The 16,776-nt window shown below is 40.2% G+C and overlaps 1 protein-coding gene and 1 long non-coding RNA gene across 3 annotated transcripts; one reads left to right on the top strand and one right to left on the bottom strand.

The window, feature by feature from the left end:
• Positions 1-3,211: 3,211 nt before the first annotated feature.
• Positions 3,212-8,464, top strand: LOC131007071 (ABC transporter B family member 4-like). Of its 2 annotated transcripts, none has more exons than XM_057934215.1 (11): positions 3,212-3,618; positions 3,700-3,754; positions 3,832-4,007; positions 4,079-4,300; positions 4,364-4,602; positions 4,676-5,201; positions 5,286-5,559; positions 5,642-6,384; positions 6,460-6,726; positions 6,803-7,066; positions 7,748-8,464. In XM_057934215.1, exons 1-11 carry the CDS (start codon positions 3,400-3,402, stop codon positions 8,381-8,383), a joined length of 3,621 nt encoding a protein of 1,206 aa, XP_057790198.1. In that variant the 5' UTR covers positions 3,212-3,399; the 3' UTR covers positions 8,384-8,464. The 2 variants fall into 2 exon arrangements, with proteins under 2 accessions (XP_057790198.1, XP_057790199.1); XM_057934216.1 differs by having other exon boundaries at positions 3,549-3,618; positions 3,821-4,007.
• A 1,741-nt stretch (positions 8,465-10,205) lies between these two features.
• On the bottom strand, positions 10,206-16,354 carry LOC131007070 (uncharacterized). The gene is made up of 3 exons (XR_009095896.1): positions 15,906-16,354; positions 10,952-11,014; positions 10,206-10,446 (listed from the first exon to the last, which is right to left on the bottom strand). It is a non-coding gene; the product is annotated as an uncharacterized LOC131007070 (long non-coding RNA).
• Between the last annotated feature and the right edge of the window lie 422 nt (positions 16,355-16,776).

The raw sequence follows: 16,776 nt of genomic DNA, 5'->3' as shown, positions 1-16,776 counted from the left end.
GAAAAAGGATCTAGTTCAATTAGAACCTAATTAGACACAGAGTGTTCTTGCGAACAACCTGCTCTGATACCAATTGTTAGGTCCTGAGGGTCTCGAATAAGTGTATGGGGGAGGAATACACCTATGGGCTATTTTAAATTCCTCAATCAGAGGGATCTCAGATAGAGATCAAAACGAAACTTTACACGCAAACACAGACTCCTGTTTTACTGAAAACAGTTTTGTCCAAACAGGGTTGACGACTGATACTAAAAGCTCTTTAATAAATAGTTATCAGTTAAGTTGCTGGAACTTAACTGATGCAAATAAAGGCTTCAGTCGGGTTTGCTAAAACAGAGATGATAACACTCTTCTTGACTATCACAAGATAGATTAGTCAGACTGATATCATACGTAGCGAAAATTAAACTAAGTTTCGCAACAGCCTCGGTGGAGCACGTTGTAGGTCTTTAGGTTTCTCTTTGCAGTTAATCAGTGTTCAGTTTATCAATTGAAATAACATAAGTAAGAATGTAAAACTGAAAGCTGTAAACAACACAGAGACTTTTACGTGGTTCGGAAAAACCCTTTCCTACATCCACGGTCGGTTGATCAGACCAACAATCCACTCTGCAAGTGCTTAACAGGTGCACTGCAAACCAAACAGTGTGCTTGTCGGGTGCACACAACCGTACCACTGAAGAAAACCCTTCTTCAGTACCCACGCTTCACTCGCGTCGGATTTCTCTTGCTCAGCACAACCCGTGCTAAGACTTCTGACTCATAGTCAGAGTACCTTCCTAAACTCCGAATCACTCAAACACTCTTTTGGGGGGGATGTTTGAACGAGTGCCAACTATACTACAAAGAACAAGTTCTTTGAAGCAAGTTTGACCTTTGGCTTCTGGGTAAACAGAGGTTTGCCTAAGGTCTAAGAGAATATGTGTAATCAGCAGTGACTGATTTTGGCTTTGGAATTCTCTTCTTCGATTCAAGCTTTGGGGAGGTTAAGCTTTAGGCTGAGTAGCAATTTCGGCAGAGCTTCAGCTTATGTCATTGAATCGGTGAAGGTTGAAGTGATCCTCGAGCGCTATTTGTAGGAGAACTCTTAAATAGATCCGTTGGCGTAGAACGTCATCAAGGTTTCTTTCGTTGGAGAGCAATTCGAATTTGGGCTGATGCTTCAATCTTCGAGGTTCCTTGTCTGGGTGGAAACAGCTCTCTTGATGGACAGGAGATGTGACGTCTCTGAAAAGTAACCACCAGATAGGAATGACCTCTGTAGAGATAAGATCCTAAGATCTCTGCATTTAATGCGGCTGTACTTTGTGAGTACGTGGCTTCCTCTGAACGTTGGAAGATCAGTCCTAGGAGGAATGTTCAACTGATACTTGACTTTAGTATCAGTCCATTGCGCGCATTAAGTAATCAGTTCCTAACTGATTCTTCAACTGATACTTCAGTTGGTATCTGCAGTCTTCAGTCTTCAGTCCTTCGTTCTTCAATCTTCAGTCTTCAGTCTTCGACACCGCAAGCTAAACTAGAACCGAACTCTAACACTTGAGTTCAAAACAATTCTAATCTATTACAAATACGACCTATGAATTTTGGTATCATCAAAACAAGGATTATGATATTCCACAAGATTCCCAACACTAATGCATCAACTGTAAAAATTAATGCATTCGCTGTTAAAATTAATGCACTCAAAGAAATGAAAAAAAATTGCTCCCTTCAGGATTTGAACCCAGGGTCTGCATTCATCCAACAAGATGATGCATCCACCGTAGATCTTGATGATCGAAGGGTAAAGGGTTAGGTAGACCCCCAACCAGTAAATAAATCAAATCAACTAGTATCTCATACATAACATTGTCCAAAATATTGCATCTTTATATCTATAATATGTAAGTCGATGTTGAAATTTTACTTATTTATGCGTGTATTTATTTATTACAAATATAATATTGTCAAGAAAAATATATTAGTTAATTTTTAAAAAAAATAAAATTTTGAGCTCGACTAACCCGACAGGCTAGCCCGAAACCCGAACATTTTTAGGGTTAGGGTTGAAAGTTTCTAACCCGAATTTTTTTTCAACCCGATTAACCCGCACCCAAATAACCCGTAACCTGATAGAGCTAGCCCGAAATCCGATGAATTGATCCGATTAACATCCCTACACGCATTAGCTCGTTTTACTTTTTCTATTAATGATGTAATGATCTGAAAGTTAGGATTTCCTCCTTGGCTTTTGAATATTGCCATTTCCAATGTCTTAATACAAGCTCCGTTTTTCTTTAAAAACAAAACATTGTTACACGAAATTTATCGTGTAATCATCATTTTTTTTTGTACAAGAGCATTAAAGTAAAAAATGGCTTTTATTTTCGTACTTTTATCTACATGGCTGTAATTTTCTATTCTTATATATAATTGGTTTAACTTATAAATGCATTTGTTAAATCTATTTATTTTCCTTAGTTGCATTTAATGCTAAATAGATTATTAAGTATTTGTACTTGTATATGTTCATTCATGTTTAGGTTTTGTTAAGTTTAGAACATTATAAATTAAATTGGGATCGGATCCGCCACCAACATCTTTATATGTATATTATTTCTATGCATTTGGTGGCGTATCTTTGAAATCAATAACTGATCATATTCATACCAGAAATTCTACAATGAATATGACAGAAGGGCAACCACTATATCTATATAATCCAAAGATTAATTGCCTTGTTTGAAAGCCCAACTTCATGTGAAATCTCAGCTTTCCAGAGCTGAGAAATCAAATATAATATTACTGTGCTTTAGAAATCACAAGAGATATGACGTTACTTGGTTTTGAAGTCTCCCGGATTATATTCTGCACATTCATAACTTCAACATCTCCCATTTATATATATATACAATTTGAAATTCTTGCAATTTATTTGCCTTGGCATGTTGTCCACGTAGAATAATGTCACAATACGGATTGTAATTCAGTTCACGTTAAGTACCTTAGTATAATACTCTTAACTTTATATATACTACTTAGTTTTGTTTTTGAATTTGTATATACTACTTAGTTAGTAACAAGAAAATAAACGAAACAAACAAAAAATAAACAAGAATAAATTAATTTCGTTCGACTTATCACAGTTTCAAAATGTAGATATATATATTGCATGCCTCTCTCTCTCTCGAGTATAATATAATATCCCTACTCATATAAAAGTCATATAACAAAAAGAAATCAATTTGATGCTAATACATTTATTTAAATTGAGGAACTTTATAAGAGTAGTAGCTATATATGCATAGACATTGCAGGCAAGAAGCTGATCACAGTAAAATTTGAAAGCATATATATGCATTTTAATTGTGAAAAATGATGATTAGATTGTGATATTATTGAAGTTGGTAAGTGAAGATGGGTGATGAACAACGTACATCAATCTCAGGCAAAGTTCCGTACCGCAAACTATTCTCCTTGGCAGATGGAGCTGATCAAGCGCTGATGCTCGTTGGCGCCATCACAGCCGTTGGAAGCGGCCTCTCTATGCCTCTCATGACTCTCATTTTCGGAGACCTGGCCAACGCTTTTGCTCACAACGTCGAAACCAAAACAGCTGCCCAACAAGTAGCCAAGGTACTACCATGCAAATGCAATGCCTAGCTTGCTTATCCCAATTCTAATTAATATTCCTACTTGTTTCTGTTTTACTTGTAGTTGTCTCTCAAGTACGTGTATCTCGCGGTGGGGTCTGGCGTTGCAACATTTTCGCGTAAGTATTACTCATTTAATAGTTAATTCATCCATCCATGAGATATTGATCAACATTGTGAATGAGCTCGGTGGCAGAGGTGTCGTGCTGGATGATCACGGGGGAAAGGCAGGCTGCACGCATCAGAAACTTGTACCTGAGGGCTGTGCTGAGGCAAGACGTTGGATACTTTGACACAGAGGTGAAAACCGGAGAGATTATGGAGAGGATCTCAAATGACTCTCTCATCATTCAAGATGCTATGAGTGAGAAGGTAATTAGTTACTAGTAATTGATTAACTCTGTTTGCACTAAATATATTGTTTGATTTAACAATGGTGGCAGGTGGGAAAGTTTATACAGCTCTCGACATCATTTTTGGGAGGGATTGTGATAGCTTTCATCAAGGGATGGCTCCTTGCTTCAATCTTGCTCTCTGTTATCCCTCTCTTGATTATATCTGCAGCTCTGATGACTTTCCTTATATCGAAGCTGACTGCAAGAGGCCAATTTGCTTACTCAAAAGCAGCTGTTGTGGTTGAACAAACAATCACCTCAATCAGAGATGTAAGAAACAACTACTTGCTCGATCCCTGGCTGTTGTTGGTGACTCGAATTTCCCAAATGCAGGTGGCGTCCTTCACGGGGGAGAGGCGGGCTGTTGCTAGATACGACAAGTCCCTGCACGGAGCATACGAGGCAGGCGTGCAGATAGGGCTGGCTGCAGGGGTGGGTTCGGGTATATTCATGTTGCTTCTCTTCTGCAGCTATGCTTTAGCAATATGGTTTGGGGCCATTATGATTGTCGAGAAAGGTTACACCGGTGGCGACGTCTTGAACGTCACACTGGCAATTGTGATGGGATCTTTGTAAGTTTTCAATCTACAACTATTTTTTTCACTTACTGGACTGAATTTGATCATGAGATTTCCCTTGTACTAGCTCTGTAGGGCTGGTGACTCCATGCTTGAGCGCGTTCGCTGCTGGACAAACTGCCTCTTTCAAGTTGTTTGAGACGATGCAGAGAGAGCCAACAATCGATCCTTACAACACGAATGGCCTAATGTTGAATGACATGAATGGGGATGTGGAGCTGAGGGATGTGCATTTTAGCTATCCATCTAGGCCTAATGAGAGAGTGCTGGCTGGATTCTCTCTCGAGGTACCATGTGGGACGACGTTGGCTCTCGTTGGAGAGAGTGGGAGTGGGAAATCAACTGTGATCAATCTTGTGGAGAGGTTCTATGATCCACAACTTGGTGAAGTCTTGATTGATGGCATCAACATAAAAGAATTTCAAGTCAAGTGGTTGAGAGGGAAAATAGGCCTAGTGAGCCAGGAGCCTGTGTTGTTTGCTTTGAGCATCAAAGAAAACATTTCTTATGGGAAAAGTGATGCAACTCTCACCCAAATCAGAATGGCTGCACAAGCTGCCAATGCTGCTAACTTCATAGATAAACTGCCACAGGTCAGATCAGACTCCATTGATTCTTCATTCTTGTCTTTGTAGCTATGTACCTACTTATGTGTGTGTGAGCTTTTACTTGTTTAGGGGCTCGACACCGTGGTTGGTGGCAACGGAACTCAGCTGTCGGGAGGCCAGAAGCAAAGGATAGCTCTAGCTAGAGCGATTCTGAAAGACGCCAAGATTCTGCTTCTAGATGAAGCCACAAGTGCCCTCGATGCAGAGTCTGAGAGGGTGGTGCAGGAGGCGCTTGATCGCGTCTTGATCAACAGAACCACGCTTGTTGTAGCGCATCGCTTGAGCACAGTCAAGAATGCTGATTCCATTGCTGTCATTCATCAAGGGAAGATTGTAGAAAAAGGTCTCAAAACCAATGCTGCTGCTACATACATATATTCTTACACTTTTCCTCTGTTTCAACAGAATTTTGTGTTGCAACACAGGTTCACATTCTGAGCTGCTGCAAACTGTTGAAGGAGTATACAACCACCTTGTGAAACTACAAGAAACAGCCAGCAAAGATTCAACAACAACACAAAACAGCATGTCAGCACACGCAGTCGGAAAAAAAACAGCTGAAACTCCACCACCTTCATCATCACTACCTAAGTTGGAAAATAGAGCACTACTTGTTCACCTCAGCAAACCAGAACTTCCACAACTAGTTCTCGGCTCACTATGCGCAGCAGTGAATGGAGCAACCCTACCACTATACGGGCTCCTCTTCTCAGGCGCGATCAAGTCCCTCTACGAGCCACCACACGAGCTGCAGAAGCAGTCCAGATTCTGGGCAATCATGTTGGTAACTCTTGGCTTGGCATCCCTCATAACCACCCCACTCAAGTCCTACTTGTTTGCGGTGGCAGGGTGCAAGCTGATAAGGCGAGTTCGCCTCATGTGCTTCCACAAACTAGTCCACATGGATATAGGCTGGTTCGAGAGGCCTCAAAACTCTAGCAGCAAGCTCGGATCACGCCTCTCAGCAGATGCCGCTTCCCTCAGAAGCCTAGTCGGGGACGCACTTGCTCTGCTTGTGCACAACACCTCAACTGCCATCGCCGGATTCATCATTGCCTTCGGAGCCAGCTGGGAGCTCTCCCTCTTAGTCCTGCCCATGCTGCCTCTCATTGGACTCAACGGATACCTTCATATGAAATTCGTCAGTGGATTTGCTGCCGATACAAAGGTAGCTTACTTACATCATCACATGATATCTCTCAATAATCTCAATTCCAAACATAATTTTTTCTTTGACTCGTAGAAATTATACGAGGAAGCAACTCAAGTGGCGAGTGAAGCAGTGGGAAGCATTAGAACAGTGGCTTCCTTGTGTGGTGAAGATAAGGTGGCAGAGCTATACCGCGAGAAATGTCGAGTGCCGGTGAGATTAGGCAGCAAACAAGGGGTCGTGAGCGGAGCTAGCTTCGGTTTGTCCCTTTTCCTTCTATATTCAGTGTATGCAGCTAGTTACTACGCTGGCGCTCGCCTCGTTGATTCTGGCAAGATAAACTTTGGAGACGTTTTTCGCGTAAGTAGTCCATATCTGTGTCTATGTTTTAAAAGTAATCGGGAGTGGTTGATGGTTTGATGATGATGATGGACAGGTATTCCTTGGGCTGAGCATGACAGCGACTGCCATCTCACAGTCGAGCGCCCTTGCACCAGACTCGGGCAAGGCTAAGGCCGGCGCCGCCTCCATTTTCGCGCTTCTTCATCAGAATCCAGACATAGACTCTTGTAGCAACTCGGGTACGAGATTAGAGAGCATCAAGGGAGATATCGTTTTCCACAATGTTACTTTTGCATATCCTACTAGACCCGGTGTCGAGATCTTCAAAGATTTGTGCTTCGCTATTCATTCGGGCAAGGTAAATATAGCCTAGCTAGGCTAATCATTGCTTATTTATTTCATTCATCATCTCTAATATAGATATATCAGACGCATAGACGGAGCCAGGGGGGGCTAGGGGGGGCTAGAGCCCCCTCCCAAATTTTGAGTTTTTTTTAAATTTTAAAATATATATAGATATATGTTTATACCTATTATAAAATAATTTTGTTTAATAAAAGAGTATTTGGTTATTATATTCTCTCATATATATACTTAATTTAAGGATAATTCCGTTATTTAAAACTATATAATCTATGAAATATTGTTTGTTATTATTACTATTATACTTATCTTTTAATAAAAAATGCCTAATATGTATGAAATGCTAAAAAAAATTATAATGTATTGAAACTAATTTGTAATATATAGAAAATATATAATCTATGAACATGTTGTTTGTTATTATTATTATTATGCTTTCCTTTTAATAAAAAATGTCTTAAATATACGGAATGTCCAAAAAACGTTTTGTGATATATTGAAACTATATAATCTATGAAAATATTGTTCGTTATTATTAGTATTATGCTCGTATTTTAATAAAAAAATACCTTAAATATACAGAATGCCCAAAAAAAAATTCTCGGGGGCTACCGCCCCCGAACCCCCGTACAGTTTCAGCCCCCCGAAATTAATTCCTGGCTCCATCCCTGATCAGACGGTTGCTGTGGTGGGAGAGAGCGGCAGCGGGAAATCAACGATCATCTCGTTGCTGCAGAGGTTTTACGACCCGAATTCAGGCGTGATAACGATAGACGGCGTAGGAATCCGCGAGCTGAACTTGAAATGGCTGAGGCAGCAAATGGGAGTGGTGAGTCAGGAGCCGGCATTGTTCAACGACACGATCCGCGCCAACATTGCGTACGGGAAGGGAGGCGAGGCGACGGAGGCGGAGATCGTGGCAGCCGCACGCCTCTCAAACGCGCACGCGTTCATCAGCGGCATGGACGAGGGATACGAGACGAATGTTGGTGAGAGGGGGATCCAGTTATCCGGTGGGCAGAAGCAGCGAGTGGCAATAGCGAGAGCTATAGTGAAGGCTCCGAGGATACTGCTCCTGGATGAGGCCACCAGTGCTCTCGATGCAGAGTCCGAGAGGGCCGTGCAGGGGGCATTCATGGCGGGCACCACCACGCTAGTGGTGGCGCATCGGCTCTCCACCATCAAGAATGCGGATCTCATCCTTGTTTTGAGAGACGGAGTTGTTGTGGAGAAAGGCAATCATCAGAGTTTGATCAATGATAACAAACATGGTGTCTATGCCTCTTTACTCGCTCTGCACTCTGCTTCTTAAATCAACTTGTAATTTCTCTTTAACTTCACGTGAGTGTTATTTTTGACAAAAAAAAAACAATTAATTAATTATAATTTCTAACTCGATCATTGCTACTATTAGAGATTCACGAAAACTTGTGTGCAACATATATATTAATGGCTCCAAGTAATTTATAGTTGAATATTAGTTCAGTTGGTTTGAACATGTGCCTTGTAATTGTGGGTTCAAATTTCACTTGAAGCATTAAAAATATCATTTACATGCATTAAAAGTGTCATTTATAATATGTCGTTTATTTTTATGTAAAATATCATTTACGAAGTACTCCCTCCGTCCCGCTCCAAATATCTCCTTTCTTTTCGGCACGGAGATTAAGATTTGTGTATAAAGTAGATAAAGTAAGTTGGTGGAAATTGTTTACAAAAAAAACTTAAGGAAGTGGGCATTTTTACCTATTAACACTTGTTTAAATGTTAAGTATAGAGAGAGTGTGTATTGCCAAAAAAGAAAATGAGACATTTGGAGTGGGACAACCCAAAATAGAAAATGAGATATTTGGAGTGGGACGGAGGGAGTATTTTTTACTAGAATAATCGAAGCTAATTTGACTTTGTTGCCCACTTATTTCATTTAATTTTACAAAAATATCATTTACGAAATATTATCTTTATTAGAGTAATTGAAGCTAATTTGACTTTGTTGCCCACTTATTGATTTAAGTGCATTAATTTATTTAATTTGTTAAGGTTTTAGATGTTTTTTATTCATTTGTTGCGCTAAATTTTGTTCAAATTTGTTAATCTAATTTTTATTAAAATTCTAGATGTTCTTGTAATTACTAAGGTTTTAAATCCTAAATTTAGTGATGTTCCTTGAGAATTAGATATTTATTATGAAGCATTTAGTAAAATATCATTTTATGAAATTAGATTACAAAGTGATGAAGAATTAGAGGGGATATTTCCCGATGTAGGGATATTAAGATTAGAGTAGAAAGAACATTAAGGGTCTTTTTTAATGAATATGAACAACAATCAAACTCATCTTCAAGAAATGTAGGTAGTAATAGTAGCATACATTATTCCAACCCCTTAGATGCTTGAGATTCGAATCCCTTAACCCAAGTTGTAACATCATTGCTCCAATCGAACTACACTAGGGGTCGATCTACTAATGAATCAGATATGTATTTGCAAAGTACTTCTATTTTTTGAAAAACACATACCCAAATGGTCAAGTCGATGTCTTGCATTGCTGGTCTATGCATGAGAAGGACTTTCCCATTCTCTCCATTATGGCAAATGAGCTATTTGTCATTTCGGCCTCCGCAGTCTCGATTGAGCAAGCATTTAGTATTGGTGGGCTTGTGTTGGAAGAAAGAAGAAACAACATGGAGGTCACCGTGTTACTTGATGATTGGTCCAAAGCCGACATAAGAACTCAAGAGAACCACTGAGATCAAGCAGAAGAGAGCCCTAATGGCAAAGTCACTAATTCGAATGATCTAACATCGATGGATTTGATGATTAAGAGTCGTGCCAAGCCGAATAGGTAAGTTAAGGTAATAGAACTATGTGGATTTTGATTCTTTATTATTCAATAAAGATACATAAACCACTCAAACCCTTTTGTATTAAAATTGAGCTCAAACCCTTTTATTTAATTTTTTTCCTTACCATTTGATTTTCTAAAATGCATTTTTCTCCCTTTGTTTATTTTTTAGAATTAGTTGTTTGTCACGACCGGTCCTAATTAAGGATAATTAAGCCGGGAAATCGTGGCTAATGGAGGGAGATTAGAAGCGGGGTAGAAAGGGGAATAATCAAACAAGAAAGGATCGTATTTCATCATTGTTAACAACATAGATATCTATAATATAACAGAGTTTTAGTCGTATAGACTCAAATAACTAGTAAATTCGGATAACTCCGACTTATCCAAAATAACATAAAACTTCTGAGTATGCAGCGGAATAAGGTTCTGATTACATGTATGAAGACATGTAACCCTAGAGTTCATTAATACATAATAAAACAAAAGAGTCCCGCTCGTCACTTCATCACCATCGGCAGCTGCTCAACCTGCACATTTAGAAATATATGCAGGGCTTGAGTACAAAAGTACTCAGTGGGCACGTATGCCTAAGTATAAAAACACATGCTTCAAAACTGTAAATTGTCATGCCATCATAAACAGTACAGCAAGGGAGTTTTTCGCTAAAAGGCCCAAGCTTACTAAATTCATTTGTGATTCTTAAAGTTCGACTGCAGTCTAAGTTCTCTTGTAATCTATCATATCTGGAACTGTGTGCCGGAGAGGTGGCCACCTCTCACGGTCACTTGACCGGCCAACCCGCTAGATGACTCACGGTCACTGGTGTACACTAGCCCTGGCAGGATAGCTATCAACTGCTCAGGACCCGAATTCGATTGCATAATAAAAGTCACATCAGATAGATATCATACTGAAATTTAAATATTTTATGGCAAGACAATATTTGAAATAACTTCAATTAATTTAGTCATGAAATAACTTGATTGAACGTAACATTTAAACTCATTTGATATATATGAAAGTATTGCCCACCTCATAGCAAAGCTTTGCTACAGATTAATGACTCCTTGACGAGCTCTTATTCTTGCGCTCGACCTTTAATCCGAGAAAATAACGTAAGACTTTAAATCGAGGGAAAATTCTCAATTAAATGAGAATGCGTAATTTAACTATGCATGAATCTCGTATGCATGAACTATTATTCTGAGATAATAATTAGGGAATTTCTATTGTTAATCCAGGCTATCGGATTTAATCAAAAGCTAAGTCTCATCTCATGAAGCCGGATAATTAATAAAAATTAATCCGTTCTCTTAGGGTGTTCTAATCCGCCAATTAAATAAATCCCGCTCCTCGTAGTCAATAGAAAATAAATACTTCAACTTATTCGCTTTATAATCTCATAATTAATCGGCTTAATAAATAAGAACAAGTAATGTTATAAAATAAAAAAAAATAAAAAATAAAAAAATAAAAAGGCTCTGCTGCTGAATTGGAAGTTTAATATAAAAAGAAGAAATAAAAACCCTTGAATGCACAAGACGCAAGCAAGGAACGAAGACTCTAAAAGAGTCCGAAAAACAAAAACAACAACGCGCAGAAAAGTCTAAACGTTACCGCAAAAACCAACAATCAAAAAGTAAAATCCATATTGGAATGATAATCATCCTTGTTGCGATCATTTTCCATGTCTATTACATCCGACCAACGGATGTTCGGAATATTGGAATGATAATCATCCTTGTTGCGATCATTTTCCATGTCTATTACATCCGACCAACGGATGTTCGGAATATTGTTCATAGTACGCATCGCGTTGCTGCTACTATGATCAACCACGAAGTTGTTCTGCTGAAATCCAATACCCTCCGCATTTCTTAGGCGGTTTTTAACGCTATTAGTCGGAACTGCATGTACAAGCTCCCTTCCTTTTCCCGAGCCTTTTGGACGGCCACGTCCGCGCTTCGGCTCCGAGGGCAATAACATCTCTTGATTAACCTGGTCCTCTAACCGATTTATACGACTAGCAATATCCTCCGGAGTAGGATTGGACTGCTTATCTCCAACAACCTCCTTTTGAATCGAATAATGAACCTGCTCACTCACAAAACCATCTGTCCCAACCTCCGACTGCTGCTCCGCCACTGCATCCTTAAGCGGCAAAGTTTCATTTCGCAAGCTATTGCCCTCCTCTGCAGCAGCTGCCACATTCTTCGCAAGATTCACGACTCCATTCGGCGTCTCCATCTCTATTTCCTCATCCACATCCTCATCGTTGCCATCCAGTTGATGCTCCGAAGTTACCGGGACAAGCACAACTTCCAACGAATCAGGCCCTGACAAAAAACGGTCATCCCTCTCGTTCACCTCCTCATGGGACGTCACAACCTGCTCCATAACATTCGACTGTAAAGCAGCAAACCTATTCTCAATAAGGGTTGCAGCGCATGATGAGACCTTCTGCTGCACCGCATGCTGTTCCTCGACAACCTCTTGTCGTATCAAGTTATTTCCATGTGCTGGTGAAGCCCGCACCTGTTCAGATTGTAGCCCCACCGGAATCGATTCACCCCAAGAAATCCCTGGCTCAGAAACCTCCTGCCATTGTTTCGCCATTGCTTGTTGTTTTCCAGCCTGCTTCATAGTAGCCTCCACTGGCGGATTAGTTTTACGACACTTATCGGGAGAATGCCCCGTAATCTTACATTTGGAACAATAATACGGTAAGTACTCGTAAGTAAACTCAACATGAAAAGAATAGTCACCCCCATCAAAAAGAAGCGTGGTAGGGAGAGATTTCGACATATCTAACTCCACAAGAACACGCGCGAACTGTCCGAAATCTCGAGTAATCGAAGCACCATCAATCTTCAGCGGATGGCCCACGAAACGTGCAATTCCAGCCAGCACCTCCGCATGCCAATATTCGATAGGCAAATAATGTATACGAATCCAAACGTTTGCCAACGACGAGAGTTCTTTAAACGGATCAAAGTTCTTCACCCACTCGCGAAGGCGGAGATGTCCATTAAAAACTTCCCAAATCAACTTGGCTTTAGCTCGTTGTTTATCCGCTGCGTTCTGGAAGACTATGGTATAGTATCCTTTACCCAAAGGAATGAGTTGCCAAGGCGAACTTATATTCCACATGTTATGAAGCTCATTTTTAATCATCAACGCAGGCTTGGGCTTCTCCCCTTTGTTTAACAACAACCTTCCCGTCAAAGCATGATTAAGGTCAGAAATCTGCTTCAAATGAAGCTCTGTAGGCATCTTGAAACAGTAGTGATCACCTTCTTTTGTAGGGCGTAGAGCATGATAATGATGTGCAGCAACATCCGGACGACGCGGCGTCCGATTCGCAGTAATATCGACATATGATTTGACAAGAGTCGTCTCAGCCGTCTTCTGTTGGGAGCGGTTATTTGCTGGCACAATATAAGAATTATTCCCTGGAAGATTGGCATTAGGAGCCATGTTTCGACTGCGCTGATCAGCAGACGAGCCAACTACATGAAACTGGTGTGACGCAGGCTGAACAGATCCCGCCAACCCCATAGGCGGGCTAGGGTTCCGGTGCAGCTGAGATGCCTCTGGCAGAAGAGAGCTTGACACAGTAGCAATTCGTCCCGATGGGCTAGGATTTTTCTTGTGTGGCAGGGAAGAATTATGAGTAAAATTGTTGGAGACAACCGGTAGGTTAAGCCCACCCGTTGACATGATTGCAGAAGCGGCGGCGGCGGCAAGAGATTTCCGAGCGAGCAGCGTCTAACAGCTGGTTGCGGCGTGTTGATTCCTCCAACGGCGGAGGCGAGCAGGGGCACGGCTGTCGGCGGAGGCGAGCAGCGGTAGAGTCTCGCTGAAACGGCCTTCCGCCCAGATGGCAGCGGTACGGCGGCTGCTCGGTCGGTCAACGGCCGGTCGTGGGGTCTCGGCTGAAAGCCTCTCTCATCCTTGCCCAGGTGAACCACGGCATGCGGAGGAGGCGGCGCTGAGGCTGCTGCTGACGTGCCGTGGTGTGTACTGCCGGAGGAGCGAGTCGATCAGCGGCTGCGGGAGGAGAAGGCTGCTGCCGACGTGCCGTGGTGTGACCGGAGGAGGAGGGGTGGGGATCCCCTTTTTGGCTCCTCCGTATGGGCGCGGCGGAGATGGCGCAAAGTCACTCACGCCTCCTTAAAGTCACGCACGCATCCCATTTTTCAAAAGATGAACAGTGCAAAGTCCATCCTAAAAAGGCTCAACATAAGGCACATAAGAATCACAATCAAACATCATCAAAACATGCTCTGCTTTTACACTGACTCAACTTCAAAATTTAATCTGTTCTGACTCCGACATCTCCTGGACTCGAGACTCATACCGAAAGAAAGATCTTCGAGTCTAGTTTCATATAAAAAAAAAAAAATAGAGTCGAAAACTCCAAGTGGTTTGAGAGATATGACGTTTTTACCACGATCTACCATGTTCGGCAGTTTTGAACAATCGAAAACTTGTATTTTTGAAAAATAGTAAACGTTGTCAAACTGGGCTCAACTTTGGTGGATATCTAAATAACACAATAAGGTTAATACCATAAAAATTTGGAAAGCTAGATCACCCAGGAAGCTACTGAAATAAATGACTCTTTTCTCTGTTCTCTGAAATTCTCAGTAGTAATGTGCAGTTTAGGTTTTACATTTTAAAGAAGTATCATACGAAGTTGGAATGGCTTGAAATTTTACCAGGGTACTCAAGACTCATGTAGGGACTTGCTATAAAATTTTCAAAGCTGTTAGACATCGACAAACCGTCGATCACAGTAGGTCAGTAGGCCTACGAAATTCATATTTATAAGTCCTTAAAAATAATTTATATAAATCAAGAAATAATAGTTTAATCCCAAAAATATTCATTAAAAGTCCATCCTAATTTAAATAAAGAACGGACCTCATTTAAAATAAATAGTCCCAAACTTGTTACGCACATATACTAAATCTTTCACGAAACATCCTTTAAAATAAACTTTGATACATAGAAAATAATTCAACAACTTGAGCTCTTAAGGGGTTGTTTTACAACAGACACCAAATCTACCTCGGATCTCCAAATGAGGCTCCAAAAGACATTCTGGAAACTAGACATTTCAAGGATCATTCTCCAATTTGAATCGAATGAAAAACAATTCAAACGAGCAAGATATGCCCTCTCAAAGATGGGTATTTAACAAGCAAAAATCTGTAAATTTCATATTTCCAGATTACAACCAAGTCAGTGGGCTTTCTTTAAAAATTCATATCTCCCTTTACAAAACTCCACTGGGAACCCCAAAGGTCAATCTGGAAACTAGGGAGAGATCATAACACTCTCCAGTTGGATTTACTCTAAGAACCTTCATGGTTTAGAAGATATGACTATCTAAAGTTCAGTGCACAAAAAGAGTTCAAGTTTGGCAGATTCAGAACATAAATCGGAAAAACCACTTTAAGCTTCACCAAAAATTCTAAAACTGAACAAGTAAGTTCCCAACATGTCAGTGAATATTCAGTAGAAAGATAGGCTTGAGAATCAAATATTTAAGTCGGCCTTTTCCACCTCAAAGTCGTAGGTTTGTAAAATCTACTGGATGGTACATGGAATAAGAACTAGATTTCAAGAATTTATACCGGTTGTTTCCCTTACTCAAAAATGGTGAGGCCGATGTCAAAAGAAATATAAGGGAGTCTAGAGTGACATATTCAAGTTTCAAAGGTTTTCACCAAGTGAAACTTTACTTATGATCTCCCAAAGATTGTTTACCAAAAATGTATTCCAGATGGGCAGTGATGTTTACAAATTCATAAATAAATCATGCGAGCTCTAAATATTCTGAAATTTTACCAAAATATAGAAAATGTATGAAAGATGATACACAATTAATTTGGGAATTTTTGGGAACCGTTTGGATGGCTGGAATCGCCTTGCAAAACACTGCCGGAGCAGTGTGCTTATGGCAGATTCGCTGCCTTACCTCATGCACGGTTTTTCACCCAATAAACTCTAGCTTCGAGTGTTGGGGTACTACTGGACTGGAGCAGCTTGAAATCTTGGCAAAGTAGTTAAGCCAAGTCTTCCTTCTCTTTGTGATTGCTGGTGCGAAATGGAAGGAATAGGTGAAGTGTTGGAGTTGATGGGGAGCAAAGGTAGTGGAGATGGTGGGGAGCATAGGGTAGTGGAGTTGATGGAGTGGGGAACAAAATTAATGGAAAGAAAAAGAGAAGAAAAAGAAAGGAAAAAAAAATGTAGAGGAGAATTATTGATGTATTTTCTCTGTCTCGGTGATTCTGTAACTGTAAGATGGATCGTGTGCTCGTATATGCTTGATACTGTTTATTTAAATAAATCTCGTATTTCGACATGTGATTTCTCACTAAAACCGATAAATTATAAAATGAATCTAAATTAAATCCGTAGATTTAATTCGTTCGTTGTTCTAATATTTAAATTAAATCCGCAGATTTAATTAACTTCCTGAGTCGGAAATAATTCACGACCTGAATAAAAATAAATTCTAATTCCATCTCGCTTAAATAAATAACGTGACTTTGCTAAGTCAGTTATAACTCTGAAATAATATCATTGACTGCTTTAACAATATAAATTCAGGATCATAAGCTGAATTCATATTAGGATAAAAACCGTTTTCATTCACTGATGAACAAAAATAAACACTCATTACTAGATTTAAAATATATAAAAGAGCGGGTCACTACATACTACCCCTCTTAACAAAAATTTCGTCCCGAAATTTGCATATTTCTTCTAAAACAATTCGGGGTATTTCTCCTTCATTTTGTCTTCAAGCTCCCACGTGGCTTCCTCTTGTCCGTGGTGTCTCCATA

This window comes from Salvia miltiorrhiza, chromosome 1 (assembly GCF_028751815.1).
Source record: "Salvia miltiorrhiza cultivar Shanhuang (shh) chromosome 1, IMPLAD_Smil_shh, whole genome shotgun sequence".
NCBI classification, from domain to species: Eukaryota; Viridiplantae; Streptophyta; class Magnoliopsida; order Lamiales; family Lamiaceae; genus Salvia; species Salvia miltiorrhiza.
The sequence above is the reverse complement of the archived record's forward strand: the minus strand, read 5'-3'. Positions and strand labels throughout refer to the sequence as shown.

Bases quoted from the DNA above. Each gene is read 5' to 3' on its own strand.
- LOC131007071 (XM_057934215.1), top strand. From the start codon at position 3,400: ATGGGTGATGAACAACGTACATCAATCTCAGGCAAAGTTCCGTACCGC. The intron at 5,202-5,285 runs GTCAGATCAGAC...TTACTTGTTTAG, and splicing joins TCATAGATAAACTGCCACAG to GGGCTCGACACCGTGGTTGG. The intron at 6,727-6,802 runs GTAAGTAGTCCA...GATGATGGACAG, and splicing joins ACTTTGGAGACGTTTTTCGC to GTATTCCTTGGGCTGAGCAT.